Raw genomic sequence first — 23487 nt, 5'->3', positions numbered from 1 at the left:
TACAAACGATTAAAATATAAATGTGCTCTTCATGGTAGACTTTTAGTTAAACTAAATCTAGAGTTTATACACATTTGGTTAATAGTAAAACCCAAGCTTTTGGTTAATTTATGGATCTGTTTATCCTTATCCATTAATTGCATAAAGCGATATTATTTATATTTATTTTTCAAGAACTAACTGCTAACCATTCTCTATTAAAAACAAATAATTTATTTATTAACCAGCTTATTTATAGGATTCATTTTACATATATCCCTCAATAAATTACTAACAAACTGGAGAAATATTTATATTTTATGAGTCTCTAATATATGTATATTCTCTTGATTTATAATAAAGCACTCTACTTAATATAGGACTAACCTATCCAAGTCCTTATAACGGCTACTAACCATTAATTTTTAATCAACAATTTGTGTTTTACTATGATCAAAACCACTTTTATTCATTTGATATGTAAAAAAAATAATATACTCAAATAACAGCGATTACTAGCTTTACTCTTTACAAAAATAGTTATATTGACTTTTACCCAATAGACAATTAAAATTAGTATATAAAAAAATCTGAAAGTATTTTAGATGTAAATAATTAGATAACCGTTAAGAATAAACTTGAAAATAGTAATTACTTGGGAAATATTTCTACTGATGATAATACATTAATCCACTTTTTTTAATCTCAAAATGGAATATTTTGGCATCTTAATTTATTTAATTATCCATTTAATATTTACAACATCACATAAAATCAAATAATATAAGATATTTAACTATAACATAACCGAATAGCAATTTATGATAATTCAAATAAAATGTTAATATTATACAATACAGTTAAAATTAATGGAATAAAAAGCTTTAAATTTGACTAAAAATTTGATTTTAAAATTTTTATTTTAAACTGGGAATCATTAACTTTTGTTTTTATAAGTAATAACACTATTTATTAAATTAATGAATAAATCAGTCAATAAATATAAACTATTTGTCAGATAGAATCTAACATAATAATGTATGAATACTGCTCATAATAACAAATAATAGTAGTGCAAACAGTTGATTATTAATTATATTCTATTAATGTAATATTTTTTTAATTTCACAATATTTAAATCATTTTTATTATGAAATACTAGTTTAATAATAAGAAAAAAGTTCATATAAGCCCATAAAATGATTCACCAAAAAAATAGATATCATTTAATGTAAAATGTGAACAGAGCTTGATTATAATATATTATACTTATCTTTAAATATTTGATTTAAATACTGGAGAGATAATTAATAAGTTTAAGAAGGTAAATTTATTCATTTTATTTTTCTTATTACATAATTTCAGATTCAATATTAGAGTGAAATGACTATTTAATTTACAAAAGGCGAAATGTAATATATTTTAATAACATAATAAATAAAGCTAAGTAAGCTTAAAAAAGCTTTATTTTTGAGTTTTTACAAAGCTTTAAATTTGCAAAATATAAAATTTGAAATAATATATACTGTGTATTCTAATAACACGTCATTTTTTTGAAAAAAATAAATTTTGAAAAATCTTTCTAATAATTTTTAAACCCTTTTTTAAATTTTTTTAATAATAAAGCACCATATGAAGAATTTAGGATAGATTATACCATTAATAGATATTTAAGGCCCATTATAAGTTATTTTTTATAAAATTTTAAATAATGCATTCTAATATGGAGATTTTTCAAGTTATAATTACTTGTTTGATTACAAATAAAATGTAACTAATCTGCTTTATGATTTTGATAATAATATATTAATTGGAGTTACTGGAACACTCAAATAAATTAATTCTATTAATATACCTGGAGATAATTAGTTATTTACTTATTAGACAGGAAGCTAATTTTCTAAAAATGCTTTTTTTTTTTATCAAGAGAAAAATATTTTACTTCTAGTTGATTAAACTCCAATTATGTATTTTTATAACTATTTAACAAAAAATATAACTCTTTATCAAATTGAAGTATAAAATACTTAAGGAATTTTAATAGACAAATATAAAAATATAATTTTCTTATATTCAGATTTTTATATTTCAGCTTTTGAATATTCTTCTATGCAATTTATTGAAACATTTACACAGCCATACGAATTAACGCCTATTTAAAGTGTGTTTTTGGACACAAATCTATCTCTATTAACAGCTTTAACTTTAAATAAAGTTTTAACTTTTGATTTAACTGAAGTTCTTTATGCGAGTGAGGTAAATCTCCCTTAGTATCAAAATATCTAAACTTTAAATTTAAATAGAGAATATTAAGTTTATTATAACATAGTTAATCTCTCTTTAAATTTGTATATAAACGCAAAATTAATTGATACCTTATTATTTGAGCCATCTATCTATAACGTTTACCCTTATTTAACATAACTTATTAAAATAAATGATAACAGCTTTATCTATATTTAATTCGAAAATTTAAATTTAATTTAATTTGATTAAGAAAAATAAAAATTAATATTAGTTAAAAAAATTTAATTAAGCAATTTACCTGATAACTTCTTTTATGATAAAATACAAAATTAAGTTCTAATTTTGTATGAGAATAGCTATCAACTAACCAGTTTGAGTTTAGAAATATTAAATTGTGCAGAGGTTAATCTAGCTAACTTTAATGGCGGAGATGTTTCCCAATCTTTCATATATTATTAATATATTATAATTCCTTCAACCTATAGGATTTATACATTTGATTTTATTCAACAAAAATAAGAGTAAATTGTTTTTTAGAATTCACTTAAAATTTAATTTGTTTTCAAGCTTCAAGTTAAATTATTTTAGAATTATTCTAATTAATGGTGGAATATCACTTATGAATACGAAGATAGGTATAACACAAATGACTCCTAACAATAGCTTCTTATCTGTGTTATAGCTAAAGAAAATAATATATTTAAAGTATTTATAGCCCAATTAGATACCTAAGAAATAAAATACAACTATTCAATTTAAGATAGTAAAATAACAAATGCTGTCAATGATCCTTTCCGCTAATTAATATTTTTAGTAAACAACTAAGGATAGACTCTAATATTTAATTACAGCTTAAAATTAATTATAATAAAATAAAACTCTTGCTTAAAGTAAACTAAAATTTCTTTTGATTCCTATTTTATTTATTCTATATGTCCAAATGATATAGTAATTTATAACGGTTTAAGCTTCTAGTAGTAGTACCCTACAATTAAATCAGGTTTAAAAGAAGTGACAAATATAGTTAATATCTAATATGATAACTTATTTATTATAACATAAAAACTCAATTCTTTACTTGTAAAATTGAGTTTTGATTCTTAGTATGAGCTAATTTAAATTATAGATTAAGAAGGTATGCAACTTTCCAAAGTAGAATTAAACAAAGGTTCAGATAATAACATCTTTCTCGAAATACTATTTTCTTCTTATCGAAATATAGTCTATTAGATAATACCTTTGTCTAAAAAACAATCTTGTAATCTAGAAATTATATAGTAAAATAGACCTTTAGAAAACCTTTATTTTTAAGTTGAACTAAGCAAAAGTCTTAATACTTTGTAAAGTAGTTAGCAAAAACTTTCAGTTTTTAAAATAAATTATTTAGATCAATAATATATTTAAAATATTGATTTAGAAAGTATCTAAGAAAAAAATATAGATTCTAATAAACCTCTTTCTTTAATTATCTAATCTAGCTTAATTCTTAATAACATTTATTGGTCGAAAAATCAAACCTACTCACAAAAAATTAGAAATGTATTAATAAATAATATGAGCTTAAATATAATTGACAGCATTACCTTAAACTAAAATGTTGAAATGAAAAATTTCTAGATGATTGACATAATATTAAATATTGAGAATTATCTTAACATTTCCAATTTTGATTAGGTTTATCTTTAAAATATAAAATTTAATAGCACAAAGCTTGGAAATAATCAAATAATTATTTCCAACAATAAATTAGTAATCATTGAAAACATTACAATTGATAGCGTTTAAACTGAATAACTTACATTTTATTTATTAAATAATGTAAATTTGGTCATTAAACAAATATTCATTAACAAGATAAGAAAAAACAACATTTTTTAGATCTAAAACAATTAAAATATTAATATATAAGACATCTAAGTATCTGATACTAGCTTGATTTCAGTTTTCTAAATTTCTCTTTGCTTAAAATTAAGTATAACAAACATTTATTTAAAAGAAGTAAATTCTACTTCAGTATTGAATCTATAAGGGATAGCTGATATTTAAGTTTAGTAAATTGTTGTAAATAGTAGCAATTAAATTAAAATATTAACAATAGAACCCTTTATATAAAAAAATATTTAGTATACTTGTCTATCTGATGTAATATAATACATCAGTGTTTTAAATTCTAAAGAAGTTTCATTTTATATTTAAGCCTCTCATACTTTTATATCGGATATTCATATTTATTAATCATCAATATCAAAAGTTTGCTTTTAAGTATTATCGACAAATTTAGTAATTACAAATTTCAAAATCTAAGAAGTACAACCATAATTAGATGGCACCTTAGTATAGAGTTAATATATTAATAACATGAAATATGTATTTCTATAGATTTTTGACTTCTAAAATTGCACCATAAATAACTTAACATCCTTAAATAATTAAATAACAGTATTATCAATAAATTAGCAACCTGATACTGTTAGTAATTTTATTATGAATTTTTCAAAACTTTCTAGTTAAGAGATTAATGAGCCGTTAATTGAATTGAATTTCGTAGATACGATTCTTTTTAATGAAGTTTTAATGAATAATAATGTGTTAAAGTAAAATTCCTAAACATCAATAGTATATGTAAGCTAATGTAATCGTATAACAATAAATAATAGCTAATTTTAAAATAACACTAATTTTAATGGACTAGGAGGTTCTTTGTATGTTTTTAACTGTTTGCATATTTTAATATAGGATTCAATATTTATAAAAAATAAATGCTTGAGATTAAATGGTGGAGCTATTAGTATTTAGAATGTTGTTAACATTGCTTAAGTATATATATATAAGTGTTAATTTATATTTAATTCAGCTATATTTTCAACTGGTGGAGCAATTAACTTATCATATGCAAACTTGATAATTGAAAATTCTAATGTTACTTCTAATACTGCGATTATAGGAGGCGGGATCTACTATGAATAAGTTATACCAGATTTTGTATTAGAAAAATCTAATAATAATATTGATAATAATAAAAATAAAATCCTAAATAATAATGCTAAAATTTTTGGTGATAATATTGGCTCAACTATTAGGAAAATTGATATAGACTTATAGAATATTAAAATACCAAGAGATAGTGTAAAAATTATGGGTGAAAGATAAATAGAAATAAGAGAGTTTAAAAGTGGAAATTAAATCACTTTTGAAGGTATATAATTACTTGATGAAGAAAATAATCCAATAAAGATATCAAATATAAATATAACTGAATTTTAATTTTACAGCAGTGATATCCAAAACTTTGTTTATTCATTATCTGTATCATTGAATTGGGATTAGTCAAATAAAAAAATACAGGTGATAGGATAAGTATAATCTAGACAAGTAATTAACAACGGAATTAATTTACAATCTCAGATTATGTATATGCCTTAAAGTAGAATGAGTTTATAAATAGTTTTAGATACTTTACCTAAATTAATTGACTCTAAAGGGAATATTTTTTTCCTTTAAAATTAGTTTTAAAAAAATTTTACAATTGATTTCACATCTTGTTCAATAGGAGAAATCACGACACAATAAATTGAATCTATAATTTGCCAAGAGTGTCCAGAAGGAAAGTATTCTTTAGATTAATATAGCACTGATTGTAAATAGTGTCCAGATTCTGCTAAAAAATGCTATGGTTCTACAATAAACTTAATGAATGGATATTGGAGAGAAAATAATACAACTGATATAATAGTATATTGTAATTAAAATCCAGAATTTTGTTAAGCCGAGTCATCAGATTCAAAAGTAATTTTTTTTTCCTTTTTGATGATATTTATTTTTGCAATTTTATGACCTTAATGATAGAAAATTGAAAAAAAATTTTTTCTTTATTCATTTTTCACTTTTATAAGAGCCTCTCTTTAATTTTTAAAACATTAATATTAATAAAAATATTTCATTTAGCTTTCTTAAATTCATTTCTTTGAATTTTTTATTTTTGTATGATAGTTTATATGTTTGCGTGGACACATAGGCCCACTTTGCTAATAGTGTGATTCATATGGAGTAATATGGGGCAATAGATACTCTTAAATTTTAAGTTCAGATATATGCTATGATTGTAATGAAAGTGTTTTACTTATCGCTTTTGAGAATTCTCTAACATTTTTACTTGTCTTTTTATATATTTTTATTATTTTAATTAAAATCATCTAAAAAATGTAAGTAAAGGTTATTGGTTATTTTGTAAACAAGTCAGAAATCTTATTTTTAGGATCAACATGTAACTAATTATCAAATGTATCATTATATATATTCATAAATTTTTTAAATTTTTATTGAATAGTAAGACAATCAGATAAATCTTAAATAGTTGCTAAAATATTAACTGATCATTTTTAAATACTTTCTTTACTGAGCTCATTTTAAATAAATATACCTACTTTTTTTAAATTTCCTGTTCTATTATATGGAAATTCACTTAGTATTACAAGCAAATCTTTTGATTGCATTATATCCAAATATTTAATTCTACAACCTTTATGGTTCTATTAAACCTTATTCTCACTAGCTCTACCTCTTTTAGTCCTTACTTTTTATATTTTATTTGGATTGATTTTTAAACTGATAAAAAAAGATAACTTTTTACTGAATTATTTAAGAACAGCTTTAATTTTTACATATCTTTACTATTTCCCTATGGTAGTTACTCTTTTAAGCAGATCTATAAATTGCATACAAATAGGTGATAAGTAATATTTAGATCTTGACTATAATATTCATTGTATGGATTCTAAATATCATAAACCCTATATAATTTATTTCTCTCTACCTTTACTAATAATTTGGACTTTAGCTATACCTTTATTCCTATTCAGAAAAGTTAGAAATGGAAAAAAATAAAAATGGTCTATTTTCAAAGAGATTAAATATTCATTTGTATTTGCTGGATTCAAAGATAAATTTTATTATTGGGAATTTGGTAAACTATTTTATAAGTCACTATTAATATCAATTTCCATATTACTTCAATAAAATGAATAATTAAAGGTAAATTTAATTTACAATTTTGATATAAAATTTAAATAATTTTTTTTCTCTAATTTTTTTTCTTTTTTTTTAATTTAGACATCATTGTTGAATGGCATTATTTTATTGTGGATTTGTATAGTCTTTAAATTAAAACCTTATATTGTTAAAGACTTTAACAATTTATTATAGTAATCAGCCATTTTAAGCTAGGTTTCATTGAATATAATATTTATCTTAGGCAATAAGTTAACTAATTAGCTATTATAAAGAACCTTCCTCACTTTAATTTTGTTCTTTATTAACTTATTGTTCATTTTGTAATTTGCTAAAGGTTAATTTTAAACAAGCATTCCATTTGACTAAAGTAAAAGAAATATAATTCATAATATTCTCTACTATCTAAAAGTTAAATATCCACGACTTTTAAAAAACATTTAAATTGAGAATAGACTGAAATTTTAATCTCTAATTAAATTAAAAAATGTAAAAAAAAAAATTAAAATGCTTGTACAATATTTTAAAAATTATGATTTTTATAATCAAGAAAGTTTTCAATAGCATTTCGGTCTATTAAAAGCTTCAATAGATAATACCACGCAATTACAAATTTCAAAATTTACTTATTAAAACTTCAACCAAGTTATTAGTAAAAATAGTTAAAGTAATCAAAATTCAATAATCACCTTGTAGAAAAAATTATCATTTTATACAAGAAAAATGAAGTAAAGCCCTTTAAGTAAATTAAATTAAGTATATTAAAATTCAAATTAATTTTTTAAAATTTAATAATAAGTGAAATATAAATTATAAAATGTAATGAATGATAAATCTTAAGAATATTCTCTTAATGCTAGCTAATTTGAAAAATTTGAGACAATGAACATTAAAGATGAAATTGACTCTATTAATTTGTGAATGTATTTATTGGTCAATTTGTGATCAGTAAATTAGAATCAATTACATAGAAATACATTATTAACTACAAATACATTATTAGTTATATATTCAGAAGTTTTTCTAAAAATATATTATTGAAATAAAATCTATTTAAAATAAAATTTCTAATTATTTTTATAAATTTTTATAAATTTAATAAAATAAAATTAAAATTAAAATTATTTATTTTAAATTAAAAAGTAAACAAATAAATATATTAATATAAAATAACATAAAATTTGAAAAGTAATTAATTATTATATTTTTTAATTAATTTTAACATGTAGCATTTCAGCTACAGAAAAAATTTGCTGCAAATAGCAATATAAAAATATTTCACTATACTTTATTATTAGCTAATTAGCTAATTGATTTTTAATACATTTAAATTTTATCAGTTAGTAATTAAAAATTACTGATAAAGATTAAATAAATAAACAAATATATAAGCAAGCAAAAAGTAAACAAAATAATTTTTAAGTTAAAAATGAAATGTTTATCTACACCCAATAATATTGACTTAAAAATAAAGTTATCCTTTCTTTTTGATTAATAAATATTAACATTTTTTATATAATTTAAATCTGAAAATATGAGCCATTTCCTACAAAAATCATTCAGTTTCCTTTATTTTGAATTTATTAATTAATTAATTTTTTATACATTTAAATTACATCAGTTAGTGAAAGTTTTTTTTAAGAAATTTAATATTATTGGTAGAGATAAACCAAACAAACTAGCTAATAAACAGTAAAAAAACAAACTAACAAACAAAAAAAAACAAAAATAACAGTCGTAATACAAAATTAACTATGAAAATATATTATGATATCATTATATGCTCTGTTGTATTTTCAATGATATTATGCTAGTGCTTGAATGGGGAAATTTATAATATATTGTCTTAATAGTGCTTGAAATGTTCTAGCAATTGCTAACAATGCTTTAATACTAATGAGGACAACTGTATAAAATGTCAAACTGGCACCTTTAATAGTATATAAAATAACATTTAATGTACTTAAACTTGTCTATAAGGCTATATAAATACACAAAACTAATAATGCGTTTAATGCTTAGTCGAAGGATGTATATAATGTGATGCTAGCTAAAATTGCTTAAAATGTGAAGTTAATTTATAACTCAGTTAAGAAAATAATAAATGCATTTTAAAATAAAACTTTTGTGAATCAAATGTTGAATTTATTGAACTCTCTTTTACACAAAATCAATGTTAAAAAATATGCCCCTCTTTCACTTATTAAAATTTTGAAACTCATCAATGCGAGTAAACACAACAGTGCCCATATTTTGAAAATAGTTTTAATAATTTCAATTAAAGAATAGTGTAAGTAAACTCATTTTTAGGCAATTAGTACTTTATTAGAGGTAATTAATGCTAATTCGCGCTGGTCAACTAAAATTTAGAGATAATCAATTCAAATATTCTACAAAATTTAAATAATTTTGAAGAAATTTACATGTAATATGGGGTAGAAGTTTAATAAAAAAGCTTTATAGTAGGGAATTATGGTGGATGCTTAGCATTTAACAGCTTAGTTATTGTGAATTTCTTTACATTCTAAACTGTTTATTCAGAGACAGGGTTTTAGAATGATCTTAATGTAAATTATATTGATAATGATAACTAAATTGTATTTTTAACATGTACTAATTGCAACCAAATAATTGTTTTTGATGGAATTAGTTCACAAGTAAGTAAGCTGCTAATAGATTAATCTCCATCATATATACTATTTTAAATTTAAACTAAATAATATATGACTTATTACACAAGAGATACTTAATTGAAGGTAATAATAGAATTATTTTTTTAAACATGTTTTAAATAAATTTTGTTAAAAATAAATAATAGGAAATATTGTTAAATGGAAATAGATCCTTTATAATATAAAATAGTACATTAAATCTCTCTGTTTCATTTAATTTTTTCTATTTCAGATAAAAAAAAGATTTTTTAATAACTGTTTCTAAATCTGTTTAATCGAGCTTATTTATTATTCAAAAAATGGTTTTTGAAAATAATTAAATATAATTTTATTAAATAAAGCAAGTTCCCCTTTAAAATTATAATGTACTTTATAGCTTGAATTTAAATTCAATCATAGAATACAATTAAACAGATTACAGCATAAAAATTTCAATTTTAGATGCAAATTCAGAATAAATTATTAAGAATTTCAACATAACTTCGCAGAAATTAAATTAGATTAGCATCTTTGAAAACTAATGGGATAATAGCACATATATTTTTTACATTTAAAATAAACTAGTATAATTCATTAATATGACAGATTATTTAAGGATAATAACATAAGATGGATAAGCATAAATAAAATTCGAATAACTAGTGAAAACAGTAGATACTCCTTTTATTACTTAGTTATCAACTTTGACAACTGTAATATTTTACGAGGACAATATTTTAGACATATTCTTATCTCAAATTTTATAAACTAATTCCTATAATTATGAATAGATTAGAGTGTAATACAATCTTTCAGATAATACTTTTTAAATAAAGTATTTTTACAATAATTAATACCAAAAATTATACTATGTAAGTAATTTTGTGGTTAATTAAAACTAATTAATGTTTAGCATTAATAATAGTCAATAAAATAATTAATTTTATTTATTTGATGGTAACCAAGTCTATGCTTAGTAATCTTTAAGATTTTCTAAACTTCAATTTTACTTGCAAAGTTTATAAAAAATGCCAAGATTTAACAATCGATAAATTTAATATTAAGTCTAAAAAGATTTCTAAAATTATGACAATCTTTAATTAGTAAGCAATAAATATCTTATTTTAACTAAAGTAATAAACTCAACAGCTTATGAATATGTTTTCAGCATATCTAACAAACAGTTACTTGTTAACTATACTTATACAAAAACTAATTTATTATATAGTTCAATCTACTATCTCTAAAAGTGGGACATGCTTTTAGTCTAAAATGTTCCTCAAATTTATAATCTGAAAACACAATTAAAATTCATAAATAATCAATAAAATTATTTTTTTTCTTTAAAAAATTTTATTATTTTAAATGAGGACTAAATAATCTATTTAACTACAAATGATAAAAATATAAATGTGCTATACATGGTAGACTTTTAATTAAACTAAATCTAGAGTATATATACATTTAGTTAAAAACAAAGCCCAAGCTTTTGGTTAATTTATGGATCTGTTTATCCTTATCCATTAATTGCATAAAGCGATATTATTTATATTTATTTTACCAGAACTAACTGCTAACCATTCTCTATTAAAAAAAAATAATTTATTTACTAACCAGTAAATTTATATGATTCATTTTAACTATATCCCTCTATAAATTATTAACAAACTGGAGAAATATTTATATTTTATGAGTCGCTGATTTATGTATATTCTCTTGATTTATAATAAAGCACTCTACTTAATATAGGACTAACCTATCCAAGTCCTTAGACCAGCTACTAACCATTAATTTTTAATCAACAATTTGTGTTTTATTATGATTAAAATTACTTTTATGCGTTTGATATGTAAAAAAAATAATATACTCAAATAACAACAATTACTAGCTTTACTCATTACAAAAATGGTTATATTGACTTTTACGCAATAGACAATTAAAAATAGTATATTAAAAAATCTGAAAGTATTTTAGATGTAAATAATTAGATAACCATTAAGAATAAACTTCAAAATAGTAATTACTTGGGAAATATTTCTACTGATGATAATACATTAATTCACATTTTTTAATCTCAAAATGGAATATTTTGGCATCTAAATTTATTTAATTATCCATTTAATATTTACAACATCACATAAAATCAAATAATATAAGATATTTAACTCTAACAAAACCGAATAGCAATTTATGATAATTCAACTAAAATGTTAATACTATTAAATACAGTTAAAATTAATGGAATAAGAAGCTTTAAATTTGACTAAAAATTTGATTTTAAAATTTTTATTTTAAACTGGGAACCTCTATCTTTTGCTTTTATAAGTAATAACACTATTTATTAATTTAATGAATTAGCCAGTCAATAAATATAAACTATTTCTCAGATATAATCTAACATAATAATGTATTAATACTGCTCATAATAACAAATATTAGTAGTACAAACAGCTGATTACAAATTATATTCTATTAATGTAATTTTTTTTTTAATTTGACAATATTAAAATCATTTTAATTATGGAATACTAGTTTAATAATAAGACAACAGTTCCTATAAGCCCAAAAAATGATGTACCAAAAAAACAGTTACTTTTTAATCTAAAATGTGAGCAGAGTTTAGCTATAATATATTATACTTATATTTAAATATATGATTTAAATACTGGAAATCTATCTGCTAAGTTTACTTAGGTAAATTTATTTATTTATTTTTTTCTTATTACATAATTTCAAACTAAATATTATTTTTTTTTGTTTAAAAATAACTAAATAATTAATAAAAATATTCTTCAAGCTTTTTAAATATTTTTTTTTTCTGATAAAGCTTTTAAATTAAATAAAAATAGATAATTTTAATTTTATATTTTAAAAAAACTATATCAATAACTTACATGAAAGATAAATAAATTACCTTAACCTCTCATTTTTATTTTTGTGTATCAAGTTTTATTCTATATTTCTTTAAAAAATTTATAATTTTTAAACCCTTCCTTAAATTTTTTTAATAATAAAGCAACTTATGAAGAATATACAATAGATAGTACCATTAGTAGATACTTAAGGTCCATTATTAGCTATTTTTTACAAATTTAATAATAATTAATTTTATTATGGAAATTTTTCAAGTGTTAATTATTTGTTTAATTACAGATAAAATATAACAAATTTGCTTTATGATTTTGATAATAATATATTAATTGGAGTTACTGGAACACTCAAATAAATTAATTCTATAAATATACCTGGAGATAATTAATTATTTACTTATTAGACAGTAAGCTAATTTTCTAAAAATGCTTTTTTCTTTTACAAAGAGAAAAATATTTTACTGCTAGTTGATTAAACTCCAATTATGTATTTTTATAATTATTTAACAAAAAATATAACTCTTTATCAAATTGAAGTATAAAATACTTAAGGAATTTTAATAGACAAATATAAAAATATAGTTTTTTTATATTCAGATTTTTATATTTCAGCTTTTGAATATTCTTCAATGCGATTGATTGAAACATTTACACAGCTATAAGATTTAACTCCTATTTAAAGTGTGTTTCTGGATACAAATCTATCTATATTAACTGCTTTAACCTTAAATAAAGTTTTAACTTTCGATTTAACAGAAGTTCTTTATGCGAGTGAGGTAAATCTCCTTTAGTATCAAAACATATAAACTTTAAATATAAATAGAGAATATTAAATTTATTATAACATAGTTAATCTCTCTTTAAATTTGTATAAAAATGCAAAATTAATTGATACCTTATTATTTGAGCCATCTATCTATAACGTTTACCCATATTTAACATAGCTAATTAAGATAAATGATAGCAGTTTTATCTATATTTAATTCGAGAATTTAAATTAAATCTAATTTGATTAAGAAAAATAAAAATTAACTTTAGTTAATAAAATCAAATTAAAAAATTTACCTGATAACTTTTTTTATGATAAGATACAAAATTAAGTTCTAATTTTGTATGAGAATAGTTATCAACTAACCAGTTTGAGTTTAGAAATGTAAAATTCTACTGAAATTAATCTAGCTAACTTTAATGACGGAGATGTTTCACAATCTTTCGTATATTATTAATATATTATAATTCCTTCAACCTATATGATTTACACATTTGATTTTATTCAACAAAAGTAAAAGTAAATTGTTTTTTAAAATTCACTTAAAATTTAATTTGTTTTCAAACTTCAAGTTAAATAATTTTAGAATTAATCTAATCAATGGTGGAATATTCCTTATGAATACGAAGATAGGTATAACACAAATGACTCATAACAACTGCTTATTATCTGTGTTATAGCTATAGAAAATAATATATTTAAAATCTTTATAGCCCAATTAGATACCTAAGAAATAAAATACAGCTATTCAGTTTAAGATAGTAAAATAACAAATGCTGTCAATGATCCTTTCCGCTAATTAATATTTTTAGTAAATAACTAAGGATAGACACTAGTATTTAATTATAGCTTAAAATTAATTAAAATAATATAAAACTCTTGCTTAAAGTAAGCTAAGATTTCTTTTGATTCCTATTTTATTTACTCAATATGTCCAAACGATATCATAATTTATAACGGTTTAAGCTTCTAGTAGTAGTACCCTAAAATTCAATCAGGTTTAAAAGAAGTGACAAATATAGTTAATATTTAATATGATAACTTATTTATTATCACATAAAAACTTAATTCTTTACTTGTAAAATTGAGTTTTGATTCTTAGTATGAGCTTATTTAAATTATAGATTAAGAAGGTTTGCAACTTTCTAAAGTTGAATTAAACAAAGATTCAAATAATAACATCTTTCTGGAAATGTTATTTTCTTCTTATCGAAATATAGTCTACTAGATAATACCTTTGTCTAAAAAACAATCTTGTAATCTAGAAATTTTATAGCAAAATAGACCTTTAGAAAACATTTATTTTCAAATTGAACTCAGTAATATTCTTAACTCTTTATAAAATAGTTAAGAAAAACTTTCAGTTTTAAAAATAAATTACTTAGATCAATAATATATTTAAAGCATTGATTTAGACAGTATCTAAGAAAAAAATATAGATCCTAATAAACTTCTTTCTTTAGTTATCTATTCTAGCTCAATTCTTAATAACATTTATTGGTCAAAAAATCAAATTAACTCACAAAACATTAGAAATGTGCTTATAAACAATATGAGTTTAAATATAATTGACAGTGTTGCCTTAAACTAAAATGTTTAAATGAAAAATTTCTAGATGATAGACATAATATTAAATGTTGAGAATTCTCTTAATATTTCCAATTTTGATTAGGTTTATCTTTAAAATATAAAATTCAATAGCAAAAAGCTTGGAAATAATCAAATAATTATTTCTAACAATAAATTAGTAATAATTGAAAACATTACAATTGATAGCATTCAGACTGAATAACTTACATTTTATTTATCAAATAACGTCAATTTAGTCATAAAGCAAATATTCATTAATAAGTTAAGTAAAAACAACATTTTTTAGATCTAAAACAATTAATACATTGATATATAAGATATCTAAGTATCTGATGCTATCTTGATTTCAGTTTTCTAAATTTCTCTTTGCTTAAAATTAAATATCACAAATATTTATTTAAAATAAGTAAATTCTACTTAATTATTGTATCTTTAAGGGATTGCTGAAATTTAAGTTTCGTAAATTACTGTAAATAGTAGTAATTAAGTTAAAATATTAACAATAGAGCCCTATTACGAAAAAAATGTTTAGTATACTTGTCTATCTGATGTAATATAATACATCAGTGTTTTAAATTCTAAAGAAGTTTCATTTGATATTTAGGCCTCTAATACTTCTATATCTGATTTTTATATTTATTAATCATCAATATCAAAAACTTGCTTTTAAGTATAATCTACAAATTTAGTAATTACAAATTTTAAAATCGAAGAAGTACAACCACAAGTAAACAGCACCTCAATACATAGTTAATATATTAATAATAATAAATATGTATTTCTATAGATTGTTGGCTTCTAAAATTGCACCTTAAATAGCTTGACATCTTTGAATAATTAAATAACAGTATTATCAATAAATTAGCAGCCTGATTAAGGTGGTTATTTTATTATGAGTTTTTCAAGACTTTCTAGTTAAGAGATTAATGAACCGCTAATTGAATTGAATTTTGTAGATACGATTCTTTTTAATGAAGTTTTAATAGAAAATAATGTGTTAAAGGAAAATTCCTATACATCAATAATATATGTTAGCTCATGTAATAATATAACAATAAATAATAGTCAATTTTAAAATAACATTAATTTTAATGGACTAGGAGGTTCATTGTATGTTTTTAATTGTTTGAATATTTTGATATAGAATTCCATATTTAAATAAAATAAATGCTTGAGATTAAATGGTGGAGCTATTAGCATTTAGAATTTTGTTAACATTGCTTAAGTATATATATAAAAGTGTTAATTTATACTTAATTCAGCTGCATTTTCAACTGGTGGAGCAATTAACTTGTCATATGCAAACTTGATAATAGAAAATTCTAATGTTACTTCTAATACTGCGATTATAGGAGGCGGAATCTACTATGAATAAGTTATACCAGATTTTGTATTAGAAAAATCTAATAATATTGACAAAAATAAAAATTAAATCATAAACAATAATGCTAAAATATTTGGTCATAATATAGGCTCAACTATTAGGTAAATTGATATAGACTTATAGAATATTAAAATACCAAAAGGAAGCGTAAAAGTTTTGGGTAAAAGATAAATAGAAATAAGAGAATTTAAAAGTGGAAATTAAATCACTTTTGAGGGAATATAATTACTTGATGAAGAAAATAATCCAATATAGATTTCAAATATAAATATAACTGAATTTTAATTTTACAGTAGTGATATCCAAAGCTTTGTTCAGTCATTATCTGTATCTTTGAATTGGGATTAGTCAAATAAGAAAATACAGGTGATAGGATAAGTATAATCTAGACAAGTAATTAACAACGGAATTGACTTACAATCTCAGATTATGTATATGCCTTAAAATAGAATGAGTTTGTAAATAGTTTTAGATACTTTACCTAAATTAATTGACTCTAAAGGGAATATTTTCTTCCTTTAAGACTAGTTTTAAAAAAATTTTACAATTGATTTCACTTCTTGTTCTATTGGAGAAATTACGACGCAATAAATTGAGTCTATAATTTGCTAAGAGTGTCCAGAAGGAAAATATTCTTTAGATTAATACAGCACCTCTTGTAAATAGTGTCCAGATTCTGCTAAAGAATGCTATGGTTCTACAATAAAATTAATGAATGGATATTGGAGAGAAAATAATAAAACTGATATAATAGTATAATGTAATAAAAATCCAGAATTTTGTTAAGCCGAGTCACCAGATTCAAAAGTAAATTTTTTTCCTTTAAAAACAGGGCTTTTTTAATAGAGCATGAAATAATTAAGATCTTTTGATTATAAATTTTGAAGATATTTATTTTTGCATTTTTAGACCTAGATGATAGAAAAGCGAAAAAAAAAAATTTTCTCTATTCATTTTTCACTTTTTATACTTTTTATGAGTGCCTTTAGTTAATTTTTAAAATCTAATTATAATCAAAGTTTATAAATAAAAATTTTTCATATAGCTTTCTTTAATTTATTTCTTTTAATAATTTTTTATTTTTGTATCATAGTTCCTGTGTTTACGTGGATACATAGGCCCACTTTGTTAATAGTGTGATTCATATGGAATAATATGGGGAAATAGATACTCGTAAATTTTTAGTTCTGATGTATGCTATGATTGTAATGAGAGTAGTTTTCTTATCGCTTTTGAGAATTCTCTAATATTTTTACTTATCTTTTTATATATTTTTATTATTTTAATTAAAATCATCTAAAAAATGCAAGCAAAGATTATTGGTTATTTTGTGAACAAGTCAGAAATTTTATTTTTAGGATCAACATGTAACAAATTATAAAATATATCATTATATAATCATTAATTTAAAAAATTTTTATTGAATAGTGAGACAATCTGATAAACCTTAAATAATTACTAAAATATTAACTGATCATTTTTAAATGCTTTCATTACTGAATTCATTTTAAATAAATATACCTATATTTTTTAAATTTCCGGTTCTATTATATGGAAATTCACTTAGTATTACAAGCAAATCTTTTGATTGCCTTATATCTAAATATTTAATTCTACAGCCTTTATGGTTCTATTAAACCTTATTCTCATTAGCTCTACCTTTATTAGTCCTTATTTTTTATATTTTATTGGCACTAATTTTTAAACTGATAAAAAAAGATAACTTTTTCCTGAATTATTTAAGAACAGCTTTAATTTTTACATATCTTTACTTCTTCCCTATGGTAGTTACTCTTTTAAGCAGATCTATAAATTGCATACAAATAGGTGATAAGTAATATTTAGATCTTGACTATAATATTAACTGTATGGATTCTAAATATCATAAACCATATATAATTTATTTCTCTCTGCCTTTGCTAATAATTTGGATTTTAATAATACCAATATTCCTATTCAGAAATGTTAGAAATGGAATTAAATAAAAATGGTCTATTTTCAAAGAGGTTAAATATTCGTTTGTATTTGCTGGATTCAAAGATAAATTTTATTATTGGGAATTTGGTAAACTATTTTATAAGTCATTATTAATATCAATTTCCATATTACTGCAATAAAATTAATAATTAAAGGTAAATTATTTACAGTTTAAATATATAATCTATAATAATTTTTTTTCTTTAAAATATTTTCTTTTTTTAATTTTAGACCTCATTGATGAACGGTATTATTTTACTGTGGATTTGTATAATCTTTAAATTAAAACCGTATATTGTTAAAGACTTTAACAATTTATTATAGTAATCAGCCATTTTAAGCGCGATTTCATTGAATATAATATCTATCTTAGAAAGTAAGTTAACTGATTAGCTATTTTAAAGAACACTTTTCACTTTGGCTTTATTCATAGTTAATTTAATGTTTGTTTTGCAATTAGTTTAAGGTTTATTTATAAAAATCATTCCATTTGACTAAAAAGACAGAAATGTAATTCATAATATTCTCTACTACCTAAAAGTTAAATATCCTCGATTTTTTAAGAACATTTAAATTGAAAGTAAGCTAAAAATTTAATCCCTCATTAAATTAAAAAATGTAAAAAGAAAAATTAATATGCTTGCACAATATTTTAAAAATAATGATTTTTACAATCAACAAAGTGTTCAATAACATTTTGGTCTATCAAAAGCTTTAGTAGATAATAGTAGTTCTCATCGACTATAAACTTCGAAATTTGCACTTTAAAATTTCAACCAATTTTTTAGTAAAAATACTTAAAGAAAACTAAATGAAATGTCCACCTTAAAGAAAAAATGGTCATTTTATACAAGAACAACGAATTAAAGCCCTTTATGTAAATAAATTTAAACATATTATAATTCAAATTAATTCTTTAAAATTTAATAATAAGTTAAAGATAGATTATAAAGTACTAGGAATGATAAATCTTAAGAAAATATTCTTAATTCATGCTAATCTGAAAAATGTGAGACAATCAACTTTAAAGATGAAATAGATACTAATAACTTTTGAATATATTTATTGTTAAAATAGAATCAATTACTTTGAAACTTTTTATTAACTGCAGTTTCGTTATTAATTATATATTCATAAATTATTCTAAAAAATTGTATTCAAATAAAATCTATTTAAAATAAATATTCTCATTATTTTTTCAAATTTTTTTTAAAGTTTAAATTTCATTAAATAAAATTTAATAAAATGTATTTAAATTTTTTTATTGACATAATTATTCACACAAAATATCTTTAATAATATTAATTTTGGTTTGGAAATCGTTTAAAAATATCAAAATATCTTTAGATATTAAAATTAAGGAATTTAAAAAAAATAAATATTATTAATAAATGCTTTAAATCTCTGTGATGTAAATTTTCGACAGTTGTTTCAATTGTTTTAAAAATAAACAATTTTATAGAATAAAAATTTTATCTAATATCTAATTACTTCTCAAAGTATGTGATCATAATTTTTTAACTTAGCTAATATATTTATTCATTTAAAAGATAATTACTTGAAATTTTTACTTTTTTAGAAATAAAAATTAAAATATTATAAATTTAATAGATTTATTTTTTTTAAGTTTATATTGTTAAAAATATTTCAATCAATTTAAAAATAATTACAATAAATAAAATTTATTTATTACTATTTTTTAACTCAAAAAATCAAATAATTTCTATAATTTGTAAAAGTCTAGAAAGTATTACTGTAAAATTGATTCTAGTTAAGCAAAATATTTAAGTTGATAATTAAAGTACAATATTACAAATCCAAAATTAAGAATATTTAAAAATTAATTATATTGACTCAATATTTGTTCATTAAAAATACTAATTCAATTAAAAAAGAAAGTTTTAATCTCAAAATATTATTAATTTTTAAGTAGATAAGTTTATTTTAAAGATCTAAATCCAAAAAAGGCTTTTGATGATTATGATGTAGATAACACTAATCAATAAAAGATAATTATTATAATAAGTGTAGGAATTGAGGTAGAAAGTGTTAATATTATTATTTTTAATTAAAAAATATGCAAACTTCTCAATGCTAATTCTTTTTTTTTAATATAAATAAGAAGTTATTAGTAGCATCAAAACTATTACTAAAAAGCTATTTTGTATACTTTCCTTTATATATTTACTTATTTATCTAAGGAGTTAGTGGAAAACTTGAGATATTAAATAATTATTAATTTATTACTAAGTAAATTGATTATAAATCAAAAGTAAAAAAGTGTAATATAAATATTATATTAAGAATAATTACAATAATGAATAAGATAGTCAAATAAATATGTTAGAATTATTTATTAATTTTCTCATTTTTTAGAATAGTTGAATTAGTGTATGCATAATAACTTCCTGCTTATAAAGTAATTTTATTTATATATAGTTTGCATCAATCAAAATTTCTTTTTAACTATATACAATAGTATATTTAGGCAAAGACGATAACATTAAGCAATGAATAGTAATATTTATTAGTAACCCTATAATTGGATGCTTAGACAATAGGAAGGAATATAATTTTTGGATATACAGTAAATAAAAATTAGCTACCTGCTAGCTTCAACGATTTGTTATCAGCAGGCTCCGCTTTCGATATGAATTGTAGATTAATAAAAAATTAAATTTTCAAATTTAATGATTTTTATAAAAAAGCTTATTTAGCTTAGTTATCAACCTAGCAATTATACATTGATAAATAACAGCTCACAAACATTTCTCAGATGTAAGCGATTTTATCTTTAAATATCATAAAACAAACTCTATTTTAATAAAGATACATTTATGTAATATTGACAGACCCAAATGATGGCTACATCTATTCTTATACAGTTTCTAAATCTTCTTCTGGTATTAATATTAATTCAATATGATTTACTAATCTATTATTTACAGTTAATTACAGTTGTCCTTGCTTAAGCAATTGTAGTTGCTATTCTCATGGGATTTCTAAATGTGCTTAAGGTTATATAGGATAAAGATGTGAACAGTAAGCACAAGAATTGTCTTAAAGCTAAACTCAATATTTAATTTAAGGATATTCATTTTTTTATTTTGATGCTACTGATTAAAGCAAGTCTTATCAACTAGGAATATCTGGCTTTAATAATTAATAAAATTTTGATTTGTATGTAAAATATTACAATACGAATTCTTCTGTTATTCCTTATCCACAAAATAGCTAGTCCATTTTAGGAATTAACCAAACTCAATTAAATATTTTAGCAAATAGTGCTTTGAAAAGTCCTCCTTTGTATTATAACAGAGTCTTGATTAAAATAGGAAATAGTAATATGCAATCTTTTAACGTTTAAATAAGTTTAGATAGCACTGATTAAGGCAGTAATATTAATTTTTTTACTGATTCTATTATTTTAGATTATTAAAATTGACAATAAATAAAATTAATAAATTAGTAATATTACATTTAATAATTATCCTAATCAATTATTTTTAAACCATTAAAAAAAAAAAGGCAGCAGTAATAATTAACTAATTGTAATTATTTTGATTTCAGTGTGTGGTTTTGTTTTCATTCTTCTTGTCTTTACTTTAATATACATTGGTAAATACCTTTAACATAAATGCATTTTACTTAAATTTTTTTTAGCTAAACTAAATAAAAGGGATCGAATCCTCTAACAGTAAAATAGAGCTCAAAGACAGGTAAATAAATTACTAATAAAATCGATTTAATAGCATAAATTATAAAAAGAGAAACACCTAAAGGTTAAATACTACTATGGGAGAGGATGATTTAAAAAAGTACATGCCTGCAGTTTTATACAAAGAAATAAAATCTTAGCTCTTAAAGGTATCAAAATAGTAAGATGTAGGAAATTGTGTAGTCTGTCTATGTGATTTTGAAGATGATGAAAATGTTCGCTCTACTTATTGCAAGCATGTGTTTCATTCTGAGTGTCTAACTGACTGGATGAAAAAAAATGAAGTATTTATTTTAATATTTGATTGTTTTATAAATTATATATATTTAAAAGAGCTGTCCTTATTGTCGTACTCCTTTAAATAAGGATAATATAGAAGAAATATATGATAAATATAAATATAACTCTCTTGTATGGCTTTAGTAAGAAAGTGATGATGAAATTAAAGAAAATTCAAAAATGATAGGAATGGAAAACAGTAAAGAAATGGCTAAGAGCGATATTTAGGTACCCTCTAATTAAATATTCATTCAAAGTAAATCTAGAGGTTCATAAAACTTTTAAAATTAAGTTGGCTCACCGAAAAATATCAATGCAGAACTATCTAATAGCTAGATCTAAAATAAAAGTTTAAATGACAATTAAGATATTAAATAAAATAATAATAGAAGAATTTCGTAATTAAGTAATCATAGACCTTAACCGATTTAAATAAACAGCTCATAAAATTAAAATAAATTATAAAATAGCATAACTATAGAAAATAATAAATTACCTAAGAAAGATGATAACGATTTTGTATTAGAATAACAACACTAATAAGAATTAAACTCAAAAAGGAGTAATGAAGAAATCAATTTTCAGTCTTCTGAAAACGTTTAAACTATTAATAAATTCAATTATGAGGGGCTTGATACTCCGGTTTAATAGATTTCTATGAGTAATACACCAGGCAGAGAAAACAGCATTGTTTAGCTTAGAAAGAGTACATTTTCAAAAAATGATTCCTTTTCTGATGAAAATAAGTCGAAGAACCAAAAAGTCTTTAAGAAAAAGCTTATAAAAAACTCAAACTTTAAAAATTAGACCCCTTTAAAAAATTTGCTTGATAATACTTAGACTAATGCTGATAGTTCATTTAACAATGATATTAAATCGTTTGGAATAATTAATTAAGTTGTATCAATAGATCAAGATAGTATATATGATGACTAAGTTGAGAAAATTAATAGTGAATACATAAAATAATAATAATAATTAAAAGATTTTAACATGCTTAGATAAAGTGAAGATAT

At 21.2% G+C, this 23487-nt stretch overlaps 5 protein-coding genes across 5 annotated transcripts; all 5 read left to right on the top strand. All coding sequences in view use genetic code 6, as the record gives it.

The window, feature by feature from the left end:
* Window positions 1-1611: 1611 nt before the first annotated feature.
* Window positions 1612-3638, top strand: TTHERM_000826771 (hypothetical protein; the record flags this gene model as incomplete). Its single annotated transcript, XM_012797788.1, has 2 exons — window positions 1612-3566; window positions 3614-3638. 2 exons carry the CDS (start codon window positions 1612-1614, stop codon window positions 3636-3638), a joined length of 1980 nt encoding a protein of 659 aa, XP_012653242.1.
* Window positions 3639-4223: 585 nt separating this feature from the next.
* Window positions 4224-8154, top strand: TTHERM_00826770 (transmembrane protein, putative; the record flags this gene model as incomplete). Its single annotated transcript, XM_001031324.2, has 4 exons — window positions 4224-6012; window positions 6217-6490; window positions 6554-7257; window positions 7336-8154. Exons 1-4 carry the CDS (start codon window positions 4585-4587, stop codon window positions 8152-8154), a joined length of 3225 nt encoding a protein of 1074 aa, XP_001031324.2. The 5' UTR covers window positions 4224-4584.
* An 833-nt stretch (window positions 8155-8987) lies between these two features.
* On the top strand, window positions 8988-10550 carry TTHERM_00826750 (zinc finger protein; the record flags this gene model as incomplete). The annotated part of the gene is made up of 3 exons (XM_001031322.1): window positions 8988-9463; window positions 9518-9989; window positions 10491-10550. 3 exons carry the CDS (start codon window positions 8988-8990, stop codon window positions 10548-10550), a joined length of 1008 nt encoding a protein of 335 aa, XP_001031322.1.
* A 3355-nt stretch (window positions 10551-13905) lies between these two features.
* On the top strand, window positions 13906-19530 carry TTHERM_00826740 (transmembrane protein, putative; the record flags this gene model as incomplete). The annotated part of the gene is made up of 6 exons (XM_001031321.2): window positions 13906-15840; window positions 15901-17304; window positions 17591-17864; window positions 17926-18629; window positions 18706-19351; window positions 19409-19530. The coding sequence occupies 6 exons, from the start codon at window positions 13906-13908 to the stop codon at window positions 19528-19530; spliced, it is 5085 nt and encodes a 1694-aa protein (XP_001031321.2).
* A 1021-nt stretch (window positions 19531-20551) lies between these two features.
* TTHERM_00826730 (zinc finger, C3HC4 type (RING finger) protein) lies at window positions 20552-23407 on the top strand (the record flags this gene model as incomplete). The annotated part of the gene is made up of 9 exons (XM_001031320.2): window positions 20552-20893; window positions 20954-21131; window positions 21183-21252; window positions 21304-21377; window positions 21423-21869; window positions 22003-22092; window positions 22138-22193; window positions 22243-22476; window positions 22526-23407. Coding segments are annotated over 9 exons (2373 nt in total), but the record flags the coding sequence as incomplete, so codon positions are not given.
* Window positions 23408-23487: the final 80 nt, after the last annotated feature.

The sequence above is a fragment of the Tetrahymena thermophila genome, assembly GCF_000189635.1.
Source record: "Tetrahymena thermophila SB210 genomic scaffold scf_8254637, whole genome shotgun sequence".
Lineage (NCBI taxonomy): Eukaryota > Ciliophora > Oligohymenophorea > Hymenostomatida > Tetrahymenidae > Tetrahymena > Tetrahymena thermophila.
This window is presented reverse-complemented; position numbering and strand designations above follow the sequence as displayed.